The sequence below is a fragment of the Schistocerca gregaria genome, chromosome 1, assembly GCF_023897955.1.
Source record: "Schistocerca gregaria isolate iqSchGreg1 chromosome 1, iqSchGreg1.2, whole genome shotgun sequence".
NCBI lineage: Eukaryota > Metazoa > Arthropoda > Insecta > Orthoptera > Acrididae > Schistocerca > Schistocerca gregaria.
In genome coordinates this window covers 734606422-734625422 of record NC_064920.1, presented here as the reverse complement: position 1 = coordinate 734625422, position 19001 = coordinate 734606422, and the positions used below count along the sequence as shown (strand labels likewise).

General features: G+C 44.4%; 1 protein-coding gene across 1 annotated transcript in view; it reads left to right on the top strand.

Annotated features, from left to right (window-relative positions):
* LOC126271423 (iroquois-class homeodomain protein IRX-6) overlaps positions 1–19001 on the top strand; it is a 776927-nt gene that overhangs the window by 621273 nt on the left and 136653 nt on the right. The window contains exon 6 of the mRNA XM_049974156.1: positions 10573–10673. Within this exon, the coding sequence (XP_049830113.1) occupies positions 10573–10673 (101 nt within the window). The remainder of the gene's footprint in view (positions 1–10572; positions 10674–19001) is intronic.

The following is a 19001-nucleotide window of genomic DNA, read 5'->3' as shown; positions in this document are numbered from 1 at the left end:
CGGCGTCACTCGTGTGTTTTCGATCAGCACTTCTCATTCACATTTGTGTGGGGCGTAGGCGCATGTTTCGAATTGTCCATCCACGTAATCTTCGGCATTGTTCAGCATTTCCTACGCTTCTATTCTCTTCTTGTCTGGACACATTATCGTCAACGTTTCACTTCATTCGTGACAAATACGTTTAAAGAAGACTTCTTAGCACCAAAATTTGTATTAGATGCTAACAACGTCTGTTCTTCAGGAACGCTTTTCGGGCCTTTGGCAGTCTACATTTTACATCCTTTCCACTTCGGCCATCATCATTTATTTTATTACCCAAATACTAAAACTCATTTCCTAATCTAATTCCCCACTAGTTGAGGAGTGCCAGGCTCAGTTTGTCGTTCCGCGCAGCATCACATCGAAGACAGAATATCTTGAACTGTAATCAGTGAGGAAGGAAACTGGCTGTCTGATTCATGGACAGTAGCATTCACTTAGGCGTTAGCAAAGATGTATGAGTATTTAGTATATATTTTTACACTACAGTATTAGAGATAGAAAACGCCAATGGCAGTGGAGAAGAAAAACCCAGTTGCGCCGTTTCTTGAAGAAAGATTCATTTATCTGAAGTAGCACAAGTGATACACAAGTGTTATTTTTGTTAATCGTCTTGATGATGATGATGATGAGGTCCCATACTCCGAGGAGTGTAGGGGACGATGCGGGAGACCCACACCGCTTTACGGGTCAAGGTCCTAGTGGAGGTGGTTTGGCATTGCCTTCCTCCGACCGTAATGGGGATGAATGATGATTATGAAGACGACACAGCAACACCCAGTCATCTCGAGGCAGGAAAAATACCAGACTCCGCTGGGAATCGAGCCCGGGAACCCGTGCGCAGGAAGCGAGAAAGTTACCGCAAGACCACGAGCTGCAGATTTCTAATAAAAAATTTTGTAAAATTATGTTTATGGGATTTTGATTTGTACACATTTACTAATTATAATCATGTAATTAAAAAAATTAAAAAATATTATAGCACTGTGGACCCTCTCACTTTGGGAGAATTTTTGGAAATAATTAGGGGATAGGACTGGGACCAGGTCATTGAGCCACACGAAATTATTATTATTATCATCTATATACAATATTAAGATTGTACGTAATCCCCGGAGTATGAGTCCTTCTCACACTTGTGCCGTTTGTGAAGAAAAGGGTGCCTGGTGTTTGCTACATCGATAGGCAGCGAACTCAAGAGACCGTGAAGCGATTGAGACTGTAGCACTGGCGGTGCTATGGTGCAGACCGCGTCACGCTTGTCGCTACGGAGCCGTCTTAAAGCTGACGCGAGGCGTTCACGTTCTCATTCCGCGCTAGCTATTCTACATCCTGCTGCCTCAGCTGCCATTATTACCAGCGGTACCGCTTTCACCACGGACTTTGATTCTGGACGACCACTACGCTATAGCACCGAGATCCGTACAGTGTGATTGTAGAACAGAGCGCACCGCGGATGAAGCCGTACCTCTGGAGGGGACAGCTGAGGCTTGGGGGTCGCGCCGCACCCCGGTGTGCGACGCGCGCCGCGGCTCCCCGCGGGCTCTGCTAATGGGCGCGCGCTATCGGGGCGGCGGGCCACTCCGCGCGGCAGACACGCGTTCCTCTGCATAATTCAATGGCGCGCATTAGGCGTCTCCATTAGGCCCCGGGGCTAAACCGTTTGAGGGCAATGGAATCAGAAAACGACCCCGTCGGCCGGCCGCCCCTAAGCTGGATACGTCGTTACGCAAGCGAGCCTATTTAGGCCCACGGAGCCGGCGGCGTTCGGCGCAGGGTAATCGCAGTCCGCGCGGGTAATGAAGTAGCCGGCCCGAGGAGATTGCGAGGCTCGAAATAGGACGGGCTGCAGTCGCGACACACTTGTTTAGCCGTCACAAGTGTCGCTATACGCAGGATAAAAGACTTCGTAGTTCCCGAGAAAGAGACAGTCCTCAGTCTTGCAGTCACTTCTACACCCCGTGTTCATTAACGGGGGAGCTCTTGAATTTGCGATGCGGTCGTCCACGTCATCTAGTTTCGTCAGCATTAGTCGTCCTCTTCTTCCTGTTACTAACCCAGCGTTACGATTATTATTAAGCTTTTTATATTACTCATAAAACTTGCAGCTGTGGTATTCATTGAATGAAGGCTTTGAACATATGTAAAAGACATTATCCTGACCGACTGGTTCGTCATCGTCCAGCCCAAACCAATAGGGATAGAAACTTGAAATTTTGCAGAGGATGTTGATCTTATACTGCAGGTGTCATTTAAGAAGGGATGTTTACGAAATTCCACCCCTAAGGTGATAAAATAGAGAATGGAAGGTTTTTTGAAAATATATTGTTAGTGAGGAAATTTTAAGCTAGACTTACGAAAATTGGTACTTGGTTTTTCGGTCCGAAATACTAAAATGTGTGATTGAGCATTTTTGGAAATTTGAGCCTTATCGGTTAAACAGTCTGTGGAAGTTTATTTGAAAGAACTACTAAACCATTTTTAAGCTATATGAATGAAAATTTTTATTTGACTTCTCCGTTGCAAATAGAAAAATACGAGCTTGAGTTTTTTGGGAAATTCAATCCCTAAGGGAGTGAAGAAGGGAATGAAATTTTTTATGAAATGTTTCAATTTGAATGCGTTTGTATAGCTAGCTCTATGAAAATCTGAATTTGGCTTCTCTGTTGGAAACAAATAAAACATTTCACGATTTTTGGAATTCAACCGTTTCGGTGGTGGAATAGGAGATGAAAATTTTTAAGAAAATATTTCGTTAAATTAAGAAACGTTAACGCTAAATCTATGAAAACGTATTTCATTTCTCGGCTAGATATAAAGAAATATGTGTTAGCGGGTGACAGTTTCTATGGAAATATCACCTCATGAACCTTAAAAGGCATGATGAACAAAAATCTTGTACTCCAGCTACCAAAATCGCTTGCTGGTCAGAAATTTGTGAAGAACATAAAAATTCGGTTAAAGGAATAAAAAAATCTGTAAAACCATACAGTCCACCCGAGCTAAACGGCGGGCGGTAAACTATTTCTTAATAATTACATTCAGAAGGCAGTTTTTCCAGCTTATCGTGATTGGGAGGCATCGTTTGTGTCACCCTTGAGTGATACTCTTCCTCAGTCAGATTGCTGAGTATCCAGGTCCTAGTTTACTATTCCGTACTTGATGTCTTCACTTTAATGTCTCTGCAGGATATGCTACCTACAGAAATGTCATAGAAATCTTCATTTGTGTATTTATTAACAGCTTCAGTCACTAGTATCGCCTTGTGGGAATCAGTTTTCATAGTTTATTTTCAACAGAATATTTTTTTTCTGAAGGCCATGCAGCCATCAGGATAATTTCTTAGACAAGTCATATATCCTCTTCCCTACCAGACATTTCCATTTGTAACGACCTGAAGTTCGACGGACATTAAGCTCTAACCCTCCATATCTTTCGTCCTCTTGGTATTCCTTTACGCTGAGCACTCATGATGTGATTAAATCCTTTGTATTATATCATGACCTCCTTCTTAATGGAAATTTATGTAGTCAGTAGGCATGTAGTACGGGATTTGCAGCGTATTTCTCGTATTTTTACTGCATGTATTCTGTGCGTAGGAAGCGGTAATAGAAGATGACGGAGATGTCAGAACAGCGGCCGTAGACCACACATGGGATTAATGCAATATCGCAAATATAGCATCAGTCCCCTTTAGGCCGATCAAGGACTGGTTCCGAAGTGATTCATTTCTGCTATGGCAAGCTAAAGCTATATGTGCAAATCATTTAATGAAATGATTAAATAACACAAAAAATTAATGAGCATAGGTAGTAAACGTCGCAAAGTCCGTTTTCTTGTTTCTTTATTTGATCGTGGTAGATGTCAATATGCTGATTTCCCAAAGATAATTCACCGTGCTGCCACAGGCTTCAATATATGTACACGGGTGTTACGTTCGTCGAGCCTTCGTCGCAACAGGTTATCTTATATTTACGTGCGGTTTAAAGATTGCCGCAAAAGCAACTCTGTGAAATTAATTTTTCACTACAAAATTCACTAATATATCCGATACAGAAAGAGGTCACTGAATTCTCATCCTGGCAATATGATAATTGTGAGTACTTGTCATTGTATTGATGCCACATCTTAGTGTGTATAGCATCTTGAGGATGATTATGATCACTTCTTCTTGAATTAATATGGCTTTCAACGAGTACGAACTGAAATTAAGGTGGAAGTTTAATCCAGGAGTCGGTGCTTAGCCTGCTACCCTCCGACAGAATCAAACTTTGCCTCTTAATTCTGAAAGCGAAAAGTTCTATTCAGCACGAATTTTCGAACCGCTATGGCAGTGATTAAAACACGTATTCTACTGCATAAAGTCCGTAAGAGTGGAAGATGTCACGAGAAAATAACTGTATTAATTTCATAAATGGATGGGAACTGGTGACTGTTTTGGATTTTCTCAAAAAGTTTCCGCAGTAAATGCGATGGCGATTTTATGAGTATCAGTCCATGTCATCAGGTTTTCAGTGTTTAACCACAGATCTACTTTTTGCAGTTCACGTAAATACACTGAAGAGCAGAAGAAAATGACACACCTGCCTAATATCGTGTAGGTCCCCCGCGAGCACGCAGGAGTGCCGCAACACGACGTGGCATGGACTCGACTAATGTATTCAAAAATGGTCAAATGTGTGTGAAATGTTATGGGACTTAACTCCTAAGATCATCAGTCCCTAAGCTTACACACTACTTTACCTAAATTATCCTAAGGACAAACACACACACCCATCCCCGAGGGAGGACTCGAACCTCCGCCGGGACCTGCCGCACAGTCCATGAATGCAGCGCCTAAGACCGCTCGGCTAATTCCGCGCGGAGACTAATGTCTGAAGTAGTTCTGGAGGGAATTAACACCATGAATCTTGCAGGGCTGTCCATAAATCCGTGGAAGGGGTGAAGATCTCTTGTGAACAACACGTTGTATGGCATCCCAGATAGTCACAATACTGTTCATGTCTGGGGAGTTCAGTGGCCAGCGGAAGGGTTTGAATTCGGAACAGTGTTTCTGGAGCCACTCTGTAACAGTTCTGGTTGTGTGGGGTGTCGCGTTGTCCTGTTGGAATTGGCAAAGACCATCGGAAGGCACAATGGACATGAAGGGATGCAGGTGATTAGACAGGTTGCTTACGTACGTATCACCTGTCAGAGTCGTATCCAGACGTATCAGTGGTCCCATATCACCCCAACTGCACACGCCCGACTCCATTACAGAGCCGCCACCAGCTTGAACAGTCCGCCGCTGACATGCAGGGTCCATGGATTTATATGGCTGTCTCCATACCCGTACACGTCCATCCTCTCGATCCAGTTAGAAACGAGACTTGTCTGACCAAGCAACATGTTTCCAGTCATCAACGGTACAATGTCGGTGTTGATGAGCCCAGGCGAGACTTAAGGTTTTGTGCCGTGCAGTTATCAAGGGTACACGAGTGGGCCTTCGGCTTCGAAAGCCCGTATCGATGATGTTTCGTTGAACGGTTCTCTCGCTGACGCTTGTTGGTGTCCCAACATTCAAATCTGCAGCAGTCTGCGGTAGGGCTGCACTTCTGTCACTTTAAACCATCCCTTTCAGTCGTCTTTGGTCCCGTTCTTGTATGTTTTTTTCCGGCCGCAGTGACGTCGGAGATTTGATATTTTACAGGATTCCCAACAGTCACGGTACAGTCGTGAAATGGTCATACGGGAAAATCCCCACTTCACCGCTACCTCTGAGATACTGTGTCCCATCGGTCGTCACCGACTACAACAACACGTTCAAACTCACTTAAATCTTGATAACCTGCCACTGTCACACTTGTCGTGTGACATAGGCATTGCCGACCGCAGCGCCGCCTTCTGCCTCTTTACATATCTTTGTATTTGAATACGCATGCCTATACCAGTTCCTTTTGCGCTCAGTGTAGCAGATCATATTTATCTGAGAACTGCCGTTAATAAGTAAAGAAAAAAGAAGACGTCATGGAGGTATTACATGGCACAAATAATTTTGCACTCAGCAAAGAAAGGGCCGACGGTACGGGAGTGTGGGCTCTGGATGATCTCGATGTAGAGCTGGAAGTCGCAGCTGCGATGAAGTCACGCGTAGAAACAACAGTGTGACGCAAGTGGGCGGCAAAGGCCTCGTGGTATCTGGCCACCCAGAAGCGGCGCCCGGAGACCGCGGCAGCGCGCGACGCCCTGCACAATTAGCCGAACACGACTCGACACTATCGCCCTCCCCTCTCCTCCATTTCCAAATGACAGGATGATACATAGCCCGTGGTGTCCCAACGCTAGTGTGACACTCCGTCAAAACAGCCTCGGGTTGTGCGTAATACGACCTCTAGGTCAATGTCTTTGTGTCAACAGAGAACCTCAACCGCAGAGCATATCCCCTCTTTGTTACATCAGGACGTCTCCACATCCCTTCTGATCCTAAGTTCACCACTTATACCAAAAATATGGTCAATACACTACGGTTTCTCCTTACAATAAATACCTGTGCTATCCCCATCTTCGTTTCGCTTCGAAGATCAGTCGAAGTTAAGTTACTGAAACACCATCGCACGCCTGTTTCAGGATGAAGGTGAATGAATACATGTCCAGTGTTTGTCAATATAGAATCTGTCTGTAAGGTTTGGAAGCTGAAATTACAAATCAGTTTCTCTTCATCAGAGCGGTCTGTGCACCATAGCCGCGCGGGATTAGCCGAGCGGTCTAGGGCGCTGCAGACATGGACTGTGCGGCTGGTCCCGGCGGAGGTTCGAGTCCTCCTTCGGGCATGGGTGTGTGTGTGTGTGTTTGTCCTTAGGGTAATTTAGGTTAAGTAGTGTGTAAGCTTAGGGACTGATGACCTTAGCAGTTAAGTCCCATAAAATATCACACACATCTGTGCACCATATTCCTCTCCAAAACAAATGAAAACACGCTTCACTGATGGCACAGAACTCTTCTAGCATGTTTAAACTATTTTTTTTAGTGGAGGAAATTACAGTTAATTTTACATAAATATTTAATCAATCAATTAACAAGGACGTATATAATTTGCTGACAATAAATGTGCAGTTTCGACCAATCATGTTATAGTTTCAGTTACTAGCTTCAGTTCTCAGACTTTGGACATCTGCTCAGTGCTGAGCTTCCACTATATCTTCAGGCTGTTTGAAAGGCATGATTCGAAAATGTGAACAAAAATGGTTTAATTAGCTCTGAGCACTATGAGACTCAACTTCAAAGGTAATCAGTCCCCTAGAACTTATAACTACTTAAACCTAACTAACCTAAGGACATCACACATCTCCATATCCGAGGCAGAATTCGAACCTGCGACCGTAGCGGCCGCGCGGTTCCAGACTGTAGCTCGTAGAACCGCTCGGCCACTCTGGCAGGCGAAAATGTGAACAAAACGACATTATAGCGAGATCAGCTTTCTACAGTGTGGATGAGTTCGACCAAGTGCCACGATGACCGTGCAGTAGTATACAAGAAGTATGAAACAAAGACCAGTGAAGCACAGATTTTATTTCTTCTCTGTCTCCAAAGGATAGGAAATGAGCTGTTTATAGTAACGGTGACGCGTCTTGACTGTTCAGATGATATTTAGTACGCATGAACGACAGTGAATATGCTAGCAGAAGGCAGCATATTGAACATTCATGTCTCATACGCGAATGTGGTCTTCGGAAACTTTATCACACGGCTCTGGAAAATAGGTAAAAATCTACCGGACAAATGACATAGGAATACTAGTTTGGGCAACGCTTAAGTTTTCTAGAGCACTTAATTTATCGTATATTTTTGGGCACTGAGCCCAACAGCAGAAGCAAGGTGCATATTCCGTTGAGAATCCAGTGACAGCGTCTGTCAGCGTCTGCAGTGGGCAAGTGAACATTGTGGTTCGAGAAGAGAACAATGAGATAATTGAATTTAGATTGACTTCGTAGCTTATTACAACCCTTCTGTTGTTGTACAGGATAGATCGCCTTCTTACATTCGCGTGCTTGTCATATGTAGCGCAATACGCATTCAGGTAGACGCCAACAGTTGTAGTGTTGTCGGATGCATTCAGCTGAAGTGCGACAATGGCTGCTGTAAAATATAACACAAAAGCTGTGAAGTATAGCAACACATGGAACTGGCTGACCACTTCTTCTTAGTGGCTGATGTGTACATAACTGGATGCTCTATTTCTTTTTCTTCGGCGACTATGTTCCCAAAATTACACGGTCATCATAGAAATGACTGGAGGAGAAGAGTGGATTCTACTTGACGTTGTAAGCTTATAATTGGGTCCATATAAACACATGCGATCAGATGTCACTGAGCTCTGTCTCAAGAGATCTAAAACTATTGTCCCGTAGTTTAGTAACCAGACGCGAAGCTGTTGTTCGTGTTCACAACATCTCAGGACTGGAGTGACCATAATGATCATCTAACAGCAGCTTAAGGAGGCATTAAGGAGATTTTCGGATTCATCAGTATATAAGCATACAAGAGGAAAAATTAGTCACCTCCAGGAGATGTCGCACTAACATCTTATAACATCGCCTCTACGCCTGATGACGAACTTTGTAGGCCGCGGGAAAGAGTCCATTAGCTACTTATAATATATCACTTATAGCTGAAAGCAGGACTGACCGTTGGATCCCGAAGAGATACTAAGGATGTTGATAGCTTCGTTTCACCACCAGGATGTCCTCTTCTAATGGTATCCAGATCGAGTGTTTTAGTCTGTTACTCGAGGTGTCGTAGGATGCCTGGGTGTTAATTAAATCAGGGTCATATTCGTGCAGCCATGTGAACACGGGAGTAGGAATCTTGGAAAGCTGCAGTGTCCACAGATACACATCCTCAATATGTAGAAGAAAGGGAAAACTTGGTCTCAGAGAATGTTGAACTCGTTCATATTCACAATCATCTGAATGAGAGTACGTAAAACACACCCAAAACTTCACAGAATCATCTCCAGCCTGAATACATGCACTATACACTACAGATCAGATGCACTTGACTGCTTGCTCATTTGAAAGGAGTGAATCATTGGACTCATCCACTGTTCAGTTACTGTGCTGTTTGGCCCGTAGAAGACTTGCAGCTTTACGTGCGGCTGTGAGCAACAGCCTTTCGCGAGCTACCTCTTGCCAGATGTTTAGTAAATGCAGTTTCGTTTGTAGTGTTCGCTAGGCAGGTGGTTGAGACCCATCTGCATTCACTGGCAGGGCGATTTCTTTCCAGTTTGAATCCGATCGTCATTGGCAAGGCGTAGCGTCTCCGGTGCTGTCGGTTCGGACTGTGTTACAACTCACCGTTCTCACGCCGTATTACATGACTGAGAGTGTTACGCCATTCTTTGTAGACACGTTGTTGGATACGCCATTACCAACAATCAGGTGATTTCATTCACGGGGAGGTTACGGGAAGTCCATAAAGTGTAGCTACTTTCTGCTATTCATTCACGAATTAACGCCGACCAGTCTTACTGCACTGATTCTATACGAGTGACCGGCACATACACACCACTTCACTACCAAGACTTACGTCAGCTGCGGAGCCCCATATGACCGCTTGGTTCCAATTTTTCACATCTACTAATCTCCAAAGCGACTAGCGTACCCTTATAAGGCCGTGGCTAATATTTTGTCTAGTGAACTTATTTGGAAAATTGCTCATTAGAATTCGTTTGTACAGTACTGTCCTCCATTTCAGAGATTCCACACATAGTTTTCGCTATTTGATCAAAAGAATCCAGATACTTATTATTAGACTTTAACATGAGGTTAATCCACGCTTCGCCTTTGTGACAGCCTTAAAAATTTATGGGGGCACTTTCATGAGGAGTCTGAATGTCTGTGGAGGACCAATAGCCCACTCATCGTCAAGAGCCGAAAAAGTCACTATGCGATATTATTACGTTATCTGGACTGCTGGTAGCACTTTCAAACTCAGGAGTGGTTCCCTCTCTTGTGTCACGCGGTTTTTTTTTACAACTACACTCAGCTATACTCGACCTTCCCTGTCCGTCAGTACATGAGATATACCTGGTCTTCTTTTTACTGTGGTTGTTCCTTCGCGTCTCCACTTCACAGTCACACCACCAACAAACAGTCGACTTAAGCAGCTTTAGAAGGGTTGAATTGTCCCTGATGGTTTTGTGAATCAGGTGACATCCAATGACCAATGACGAAGTTAGTGAGCTCTTTCGATCGACCCATTTTGTTGCTATTGTTTCTTTGCTGACGACTGACAACACAATACCCATCGCCCATCGCCCGGGACTTCTAGTGACCAGTCCCACTTTACGTAGGGGTGTCAGGATAATTTTGATCAGGCAGGCGTATGCACAGTTCTCTGTATGAGTTTTGGGAGGAGTCTGTTACAAGTGAAAAAACCATAAATGCGATGCTGACGTTGTTTCACTCACATGGAGAACAAAGGAAGTAGTTCATAGTGAATGTTCTTGACTGTTATGTAAGACGTGGTGTACAGTACTTGGGGTGGTTGTTGCAGGCGGGCCTGGAGCTGAAGGAGAACCTGGCGGGCGCGGGCTGGCCCTACCCGTCCGTCTACCATCCGTACGACGCCGCCTTCGCCGGCTACCCCTTCAATGGGTAAGTACCGCTCGCTAGCCGCCGTCTGGATAAAACCCGACACAAGTACTTCAGCGCACTGGGTTCCGACCAGGGTCTTTGTAGACCGGTTAGACCTTTACGGCGTTCAGAATTTCTGTATTTTCACACGACTGGTTTCGGACTATTACAAGCCCATCTTCAGGTATCGTAGTTGTGCTGTGGTCCCCGAACGCAGCGTGTACCAGGCGGGGTGTGCTGCCTATGAGCGCAGCGTCTTGTACGCATCCGCCAAGATATTCGCTTTCTACTGTACGCTGACACTCAACGACCATCCTCCATTCAGTACTGACAGAAAGTGTTCAGTTGTAGTTGTAGGTTTCTGTTGTTCCATATCACGTTCCGAGCTGATAGATCGCCTATGACAATTAGTCTCTGTTCGCTCTTTTTCTTTCGTAGCGAAAGCTTTGTTAGTTCGCAGACCTACTGACGTACCACAAGAACCTGCAATATTGGTGAAGAGGTTCTCAATGGTGTGGATGTTGTGTTTCAATTGAAGCAACTAATAGTAAAATGTATTCATAAGATATTTAATTGTGTAGCTCGTATTTCTGTGGTTTGATGTAAGCTCCAAACACACAATGGACATGCATTATTCAGGACACATGTCCAAATTTCACATTCCTCAATCATTTCACGATATCGATTACTATAGTTTTTATTGACGTTTACTTGAACGAACGCTGCATTAAGCATAAGCGCTCCAGTGGTATGTAATAGGACTTTTTTGTTTTTCGTTTTCGTTGACCTCATCTTGTCGAGTTCTCTGTACAAAACAAAATTAATTGTTGTTATAAACATATAAGTGAGGCACACCACAATGAAATCTTCAAGAACGAGGACACCCTACTAAGCTCACTTGTAGAAACATGCCCGTTGGCGGATAATATCATCAATTGTTCATACCGAACAATTTACTGTAGCAATACCATCGTGAGATCACATAACGTACCTCATTTGACATGTCTGGCTACTTCTCTAACATAATCATCCACTGCTTCCGCGATTTCTCAGACTGGGAGGGGTGATGTTACCTTACATGGCCTCAATAACGCAGCAATTTCAGTATTTTGCGCTACGGTGAAAAACAGAATAGAAGAATAGAAACTGACTTACAAACTGTAAGCACCTTCATTCCTCTTGTTGTCTAAGAAATATATAAATCATCACGTGAAGCGCATTTCATATTTTTTTTTTAATTTTCACTACCGGTTGCGTTTATGAAACGTCACCATGTGACAAGTGTTTTGGACTTAATGGAGTGATCTGTCATATTTCGGAACATCCACAAAGATCCAGACAAGTATGTCATCTGATGTTGATCTATGAACGCAACTAGCATTAGAGGTGCTGATTCACATATACAGTTAAGTATCAACAGACGCGGCAGCACTAAGAGGAATATGCTCAAAATTATTCCTCCTGTTCTTCAAAACTTCGATTAATAAATTCCTGGAAACAGTCCTCCGTTGGTGTCGATGGCAAGATATTAATTGCTACTATGTTTCACTAGCATTCATGCTGAAGACCGTAGTTCCTTCTCCAGAATTATAAATATATTACATATTCTTTTAGAAAACAAGAACAAGCAGTTATTACAAATATATAATGTGATGCTTAATACTGAAACAAAGAAATGCAACGTGGAAGTAAGTACACCTTAATTCGAAAGTCACACGTGGTTAAAATAACTGTTGCTTTGCATAACGCAGTTGTAAAATTCATCATGCAGCAGACAGACTGGCGGTTAACTTGTAACTGTATCAAACGAGCTCAACATGGCAGAGACCTCTAACGTTTCTTCGCTTAAATAAAACTGAAACAGGTAGCTCGGTGTCGTGTTTATTCAACTGACTTAATCGACAACCACGACGCCCAATCACCACCACTCCATGGATAAGGCATACAGTAGAACTGACACGAATCCCAAACGGATGGCAAGTCACACCATTAGAAAGACGGCAACGCTAGGTATTCAGCCAGATATGTAGGACACTGAGGATTCGTGCAGTGACTGGTAATTGATCCTGAATATAAATGTAACGCCTTGCACACAGTTGGAGATAACAACTACTGTTCGTTTATAATAAAGGATGCTAAGGGTATCAGTGCAGATGTTTTATTAGTGACTGAAGACAGGGTACTGAACAACAAATGGTTCAAATGGCTCTGAGCACTATGGGACTTAACTTCTGAGGTCATCAGTCCCCTAGAACTTAGAACTACTTAAACCTAACTAACTTAAGGATATCACACACATCCATGCCCGAGGCAGGATTCGAACCTGCGACCGTAGTGGTCGCGCGGTTCCATACTGAAGAACAACACAGCAGTATTTACTTCATTTACAAAACTAATAATTATAGCTAATTGGAGTTTAGCTGTATTATATATTTAGGTTGGTTAGTACCTGGAAGTATATATGACAAGAGCAAGCCATTAATGTTTATTTTCGCCTCGACACAGGTCAGATGTTGGGAGTGTGGATGCGTGCACACAACTAGATTAGTCTATACATACAAGCTTAGTCCACTTAGTGGTGCATTACTATTATGCAGAAAACATCAGATAGTAAATTACATGATGCATTTGCAGGAAGATTTTTAGACGCAGAGAAAAAACAACTAACGCACTGAAGCGCGCACATGTTAAATTACCAGTTATCACATTATCTACACTTATAGCCCTATACCAGCGACAAGTCTCTGTAATCAGTAACAGTTGTAAAATATTTAGGAGTAACTGACCGTAGCGGTCTGAAGTGAAATGAACACATAAAGCCAGTTATTGGAAAAACAAATTTCAGACCAATCACGTTGGGAGAATCTTAAGAAAATGTAATTGTTTTATGAAATTCAGTGACTTTCAAGACATTTGCTCGATCAATTCTTGACTCCTGTTCTTAAATCCGAAACTCTAAGCAAGGTGGGTAAATATAACAGATAGAGAATACCCAACGAAGAGCCGCGCGTTTCGTCTCTGGATCGCTTAATCGGCACGAAAGTGATACGGCGACGTTCAACAGACTACAGTGAAAGAGACTATAACAGAGCTCTACAATAGAAAACCTGAAAGTGTACCTTCCAACAAGATTCGGAAAACATGTTACTTCTTTCCATACACATAGCCCTGAATGACCACAACGAGAAACCCAGAAAAATTCGTGCCTATAGGAAAGTTTATCAGCATCATTCTTCACACGCACCATTCACTAATTGAACGGGGAAGAGAGGAAAAGAATAGTCACACTAGTTGTATTGTGCGTCACAAATTCTAAGGTGGCTTACACAATAAGTGCCGAGTGGTTGTAATTAAATCTAGCTACTCACAGGGGTCCAGGGTGGGCTCTAATTGTCATATGACAGCGGAATTTGGAAGATATTCTAACGCTTTAATGCGGAATCAGTTTACACTGGAAAAAGGTAGTTCCAGTTTAGGTCACCAGGTGCAAATCTGGCGCTGTGATTGCAAGAAAATATAGAATTTTTTCTGCATGCAATGGATTAGGAACGGGACGTGAGCACAAAAGATCAAACAAGTGAGAAAGGTAACACGTTGGTTTTATTATTAACCGCTGCTTACACAACTTGTTCAATATGAGCACCGGAGACGTCGGCCAGATGATGTGCAGCTCCAGATTTGCACCTGGTGGCCATGATCGGAACTAGTTTTTTTCCCTGGCGTAAATCGGTTCCGCATTAACACATCAGCATATGTACCGAGTTTCGGTGCCATAGAATAGTTACAGCCCACACTGGACCTCTGTGAGCTGCTGCACTCTAATTATAACCATGCGTTAAGTAGATGTGGAAGGTGAGTCCATGTTGGAGGGTTGGGTTGCTTTGTTTTGGGAGATGAGACCAGACAGCGAGGTCATCGGTCTCATCGGATTAATGAAGGACGGGGAAGGAAGTCGGCCGTGACCTTTCGAAGGAACGATTTAGGGAAATAACGGAAAACCTAACTCAGGATGGGCGGACGCGGGACTGAACCGTCGTCCTCCCGAATGCGAGTCCAGTGTGCATGTTGGAGGGCTACAAACAATAGATCCTCGACAAAGAAAGCGGTATGACTCCTTGAAGAAAGGGAAATTAAGCTGTTTGGGAAGTGAGTGCAGTCCTCTGTTGCTTTGTGTGAAATACCGAGATCCCGGTAACTTCAGGCGTTCAGTGGTCAGCATGTCTGGCTGCTGTGTGGAGGATCCTGGTTCGATTACCGACACTGACTGGGATTTTTTCTTGGTAGGAGGACTGGAACGTTGTGCACCCAGCCTTGTGATACCAAATAAGGACCTATTCGACGTGAGAAGTAGTGTTTCCTGGTCAAGAAAGTCAACATCATGAGGGAGAGCCGTGTGCAGACCCATACTGCATCTGAATGACGCCATTGGCAGATAATGTCGAGGCGGTCGATCGGTCCGTCTGGGTCAGAACACGAATCTTTGCTTACTTTTCTTTGGTGACTTCAAGTACAGCTGTTCCAAGAAAAGCCCGTTGAGTGACTGGCAGCTGCCGTGGTCCTCCCAGAGAGAGCCGGGCTTGGTCGGGCTGAAGCGCACCTTGGCGCAACGTCGCGGGCAGGATGAAGGTAGCCGGCAGTTTCCTTTCATCTGCGGATGGACAATACGGAGGCGGGTGGGTGACGAGTGTCAGGACACGACGGCAGCGTCCGGACGGCAGCCCCGCGCCGCGCCTTCCGGTGTCATTGTCCGCAGCGGCACGTGTGCCGGAAGCGCCGGCCGCACATACTCATGAGCCGGCCGCGCATACACATACACATACACATGCGAGTGCCCAGGCCTGCTGACACATTGGGCGAGCTCCGCGCTCTGACGTCACGTGGCCTTTACCGTCTGCGTCACGGGCCTTCTCTGCTACTCCGTTGTTCTCGTGCGCGTGAATTGTCACGTCAGCTGACACGGAGGGGGAGGGAATCTAGTATCGCGTTTCCATGTGATGGTGGTAAATATGACGGCACAGTGATTAAGACACTGAACTCTCATTCAGAAGCGTCGGGGTTCAAATCCCCATCAGGCCATTTCGTTTGGGAGAAGTGTGAAATATACGTATACAAGTTAACATGACGTAACCTTCATCCATGACGATATCATTAATGGAGGTTCACGTCCAGGAGGGTGTGGAAGGAAATCAGTTACGCTTCACTGAAAAAAAAATCAACTCAGCAGCTATTTAAGCATTAGGGACAGCTCCTAAATCTGCGGCAAAAGGGTTCAAATGGCTCTGATCACTATGAGACTTAACTTCTGAGGTCATCAGTCCACTAGAACTTAGAACTACTTAAACCTAACTAACCTAAGGACATCACACACATCCATGCCCGAGGCAGGATTCGAACCTGCGACCGTAGCGGTCGCGCGGTTCCAGACTGCACCGCCTAGAACCGCGCGGCCACCCGGGCCGGCTGAAATTTGCAACAGAATAACCGTGTAGATTCCAAAAAGCTGCACAGTTGGGACTTACACTGAAAATTGCTACCAAGGTCCCTAGTCTACTGCTGCACAAGTCCTGCCAGTGAAATTGAAAGAGCAACGGAAAGAAGCCAGTTAGTAAGTCCCTGGTGCCTGCTTCGCTAAGGCGTCCTCCAATATCAGTTTGTAAAATTTGTTGATTGCATGGAAGTTGGCACAGTCTGTTTCCTGTAGATTATCACTTGATGTCGTACTAATCATGGCGTTAGGCTAGAGTCAGAAGACACTATACCCGTTGTAGTCCCGTCGTTAGACCGAATCTTTTGCTAAGATAAAATGTATGGGGTGGACTTCTGCAACTAGAGTCTTTATAAGACTCAAGAACGATAAGTCCTACGGCGATTCGACATCGAGTACTTCCTTCTCCCACTTCTACCACCATAACTGTACGGAAACAGATCGAAGTAAGACAGCAGTAACACTTCACCATGAGGACGTCCTCAATAACAGCAGAACATGCCCTAAACGCTCACTTACCCAGTGCTGCAAAAGCTAAATTGCTGTTACAGATACATCTTACCATGGAATACCAGCATGAACGTGGATAAAATATGTGTAAAATTATGTAGTTACATTCATATTTTTTTAAAATAAAGTAACAATGATCCAAAGCCATCTTCGGATCACACGTGGTGTAAATCTCAACCTATCTCCTAACTTAACTGTTGTAGCATTTCTGTCACTTTCCTGCCGAACAAGAGAGTTTTGTGGCCTTCTACACTAGACGACTGCTGTTAGACCGATATAAGACGGATCCGATCACCTGAACGGTGTTGTATTATGAGTTGTTAAGAGTTATTATAATTAATGCATGTGGTATACGACGTGCCATTTCTAATGAATCGAATTTGGTAAGTGCTGTTTCTTATAAAATGACTGACTTCTGAAATGATTCATTAGGATGTCGGTTGAAGCTGGTATTTTGTCAGCGTCTGACTGAATATTACTACATTAGTTTTGGATTATACCCGTTCGTAGATAGCTGCATCATCCGTGAAAAGTCAGAGATTGCAGTTGTCATCACCCCTCAACAAAAGCATAACCGGCTATGACAGTATTTAACTACATGAAGGTGGACGCTGTATTTGTCACGAAAATTCTGTGGTTTTAGAAACTATCTCTTTTTAATTTATACAGCAAATCAAGGTAACGTATTGGAAAACATTCCTTATTCTTCGCAATTATGATTAATTTATCACTGTATTTTCACGTATGTCTTTCATAATTAACATTGTAGTTGACTAGTACGCTCACGTCTTGCATTTAGATAATGCGCAACGCACGCCAGCAAAAAGATCTCATCTCTGGACCATCTATTCATAAATCTTTGTGCTCTCACGCCTGCTAGCACAGAGCGCACTCAGAGGCCGGCGTTTACGAGCAGAGGAATTACACTTGCAGCTGTAATCCGCAAGTCAGTGCTGTTACAAGGCGAAGAGCAGTTAGTACTGCAGTTGCTGGTTTTCTTTCAAGCTCGGCCTGTCGCTCTCACGGCGTGAAGGCAGACATTTTGATGCTCGGCTGCCGAGTTAGCAGGCGCTTCCTCGGACAAGTTTCGTGTAGCAGTGGTGAAGACATTCATTAGGCGAGCATTTAAATTCGCTACACGCGCAGGCGCTCCTAGTAAATGGATATAAGTGCTGCGCAGGCGAGCGGCCGCTGCGACTCGTCCGCGGAGATTAATGGCATAACTGCGAGTCTCGCGTCGGCGCTCTGCCTGTCTGCATGAGGCTTCACCGGCCGTCTGTCAGTCCAGGTATGCGCTTTCAGGTCGTGGTGGATCGTCGTCACGAGTCTCAGCAGCCACAAGAAACCTTATTAGCAACTGACCAGTGTTTCGCAGCTACATGTCGTTTCCCACGAAGTACTCGGGAACTAGTGAACTTCGGTACCACACCTTTTCAAGTCGAGCATCATACAAATTCGAATGCGTAAACAATAGGGTCGTTCACGTTCCAGTCCGACATTCAATCCTATCCACGGTAAGATTCCAACCAGCAATACTTCAGCTTCCCACCTGCCGGCAACATCTGCACTAGCCTTCATTGAGGACGCTGTACGATTCTTGAACAGTGCGATAGTTCTAAGAGAGTTTGGAACTTAAATAATGCGTGATGGAAAGGTAGGGCTCATCCACATCGTTAATCAGTGTACGCTGATTTACGTCCTTCGAAGCAATCTCATTAGAGGACAGAACTATGTAGTATGGGCAGACCACATTTGTTTGTGAAGGTCTGAGAACAAATGTTCCAGTTTTCCATATCACATCATTTCCGGAACAAAGTATGTGGTATAAACAACTAACGGAAATGAAACGGCATACAAGGGGACTGATGACCTCAGATGTTAAGTCCCATATTGGTTAGAACCATTTGAAAACTACGTGATCAAAAGTATCCGGACATCCAGAAAAACACACGTTTTTCATATTAAGTGCACTGCGCTGCCACCTACTGCCAGGTACTCCATATCAGCGGCCACGGTGGCCATTAGACATCGGGAGAGAGCAGAATGGGGCGCCCCGCGGAACTGACGGACTTCGAACGTGGTCAGGTGACTGGGTGTCACTTGTGTCACACGCCTGTGCGCGATACTTTCACTCTCCTAAAAATCTCTAGGTCCACAGTTTCCGATGAGATAGTGAAGTGGAAACGTGAAGGGACACGTACAGCACCAAAACGTACAGGCCGACCTCGTCTGTTGACTGTCAGAGACCAGACCATCACACAGGAATTCGAAACTGCATAAGGATCCACTGCAAGTAGTATGGCAGTTAGGCGGAGGTGAGAAGTCCATATACAAAGATATCTACACTTTCCAGA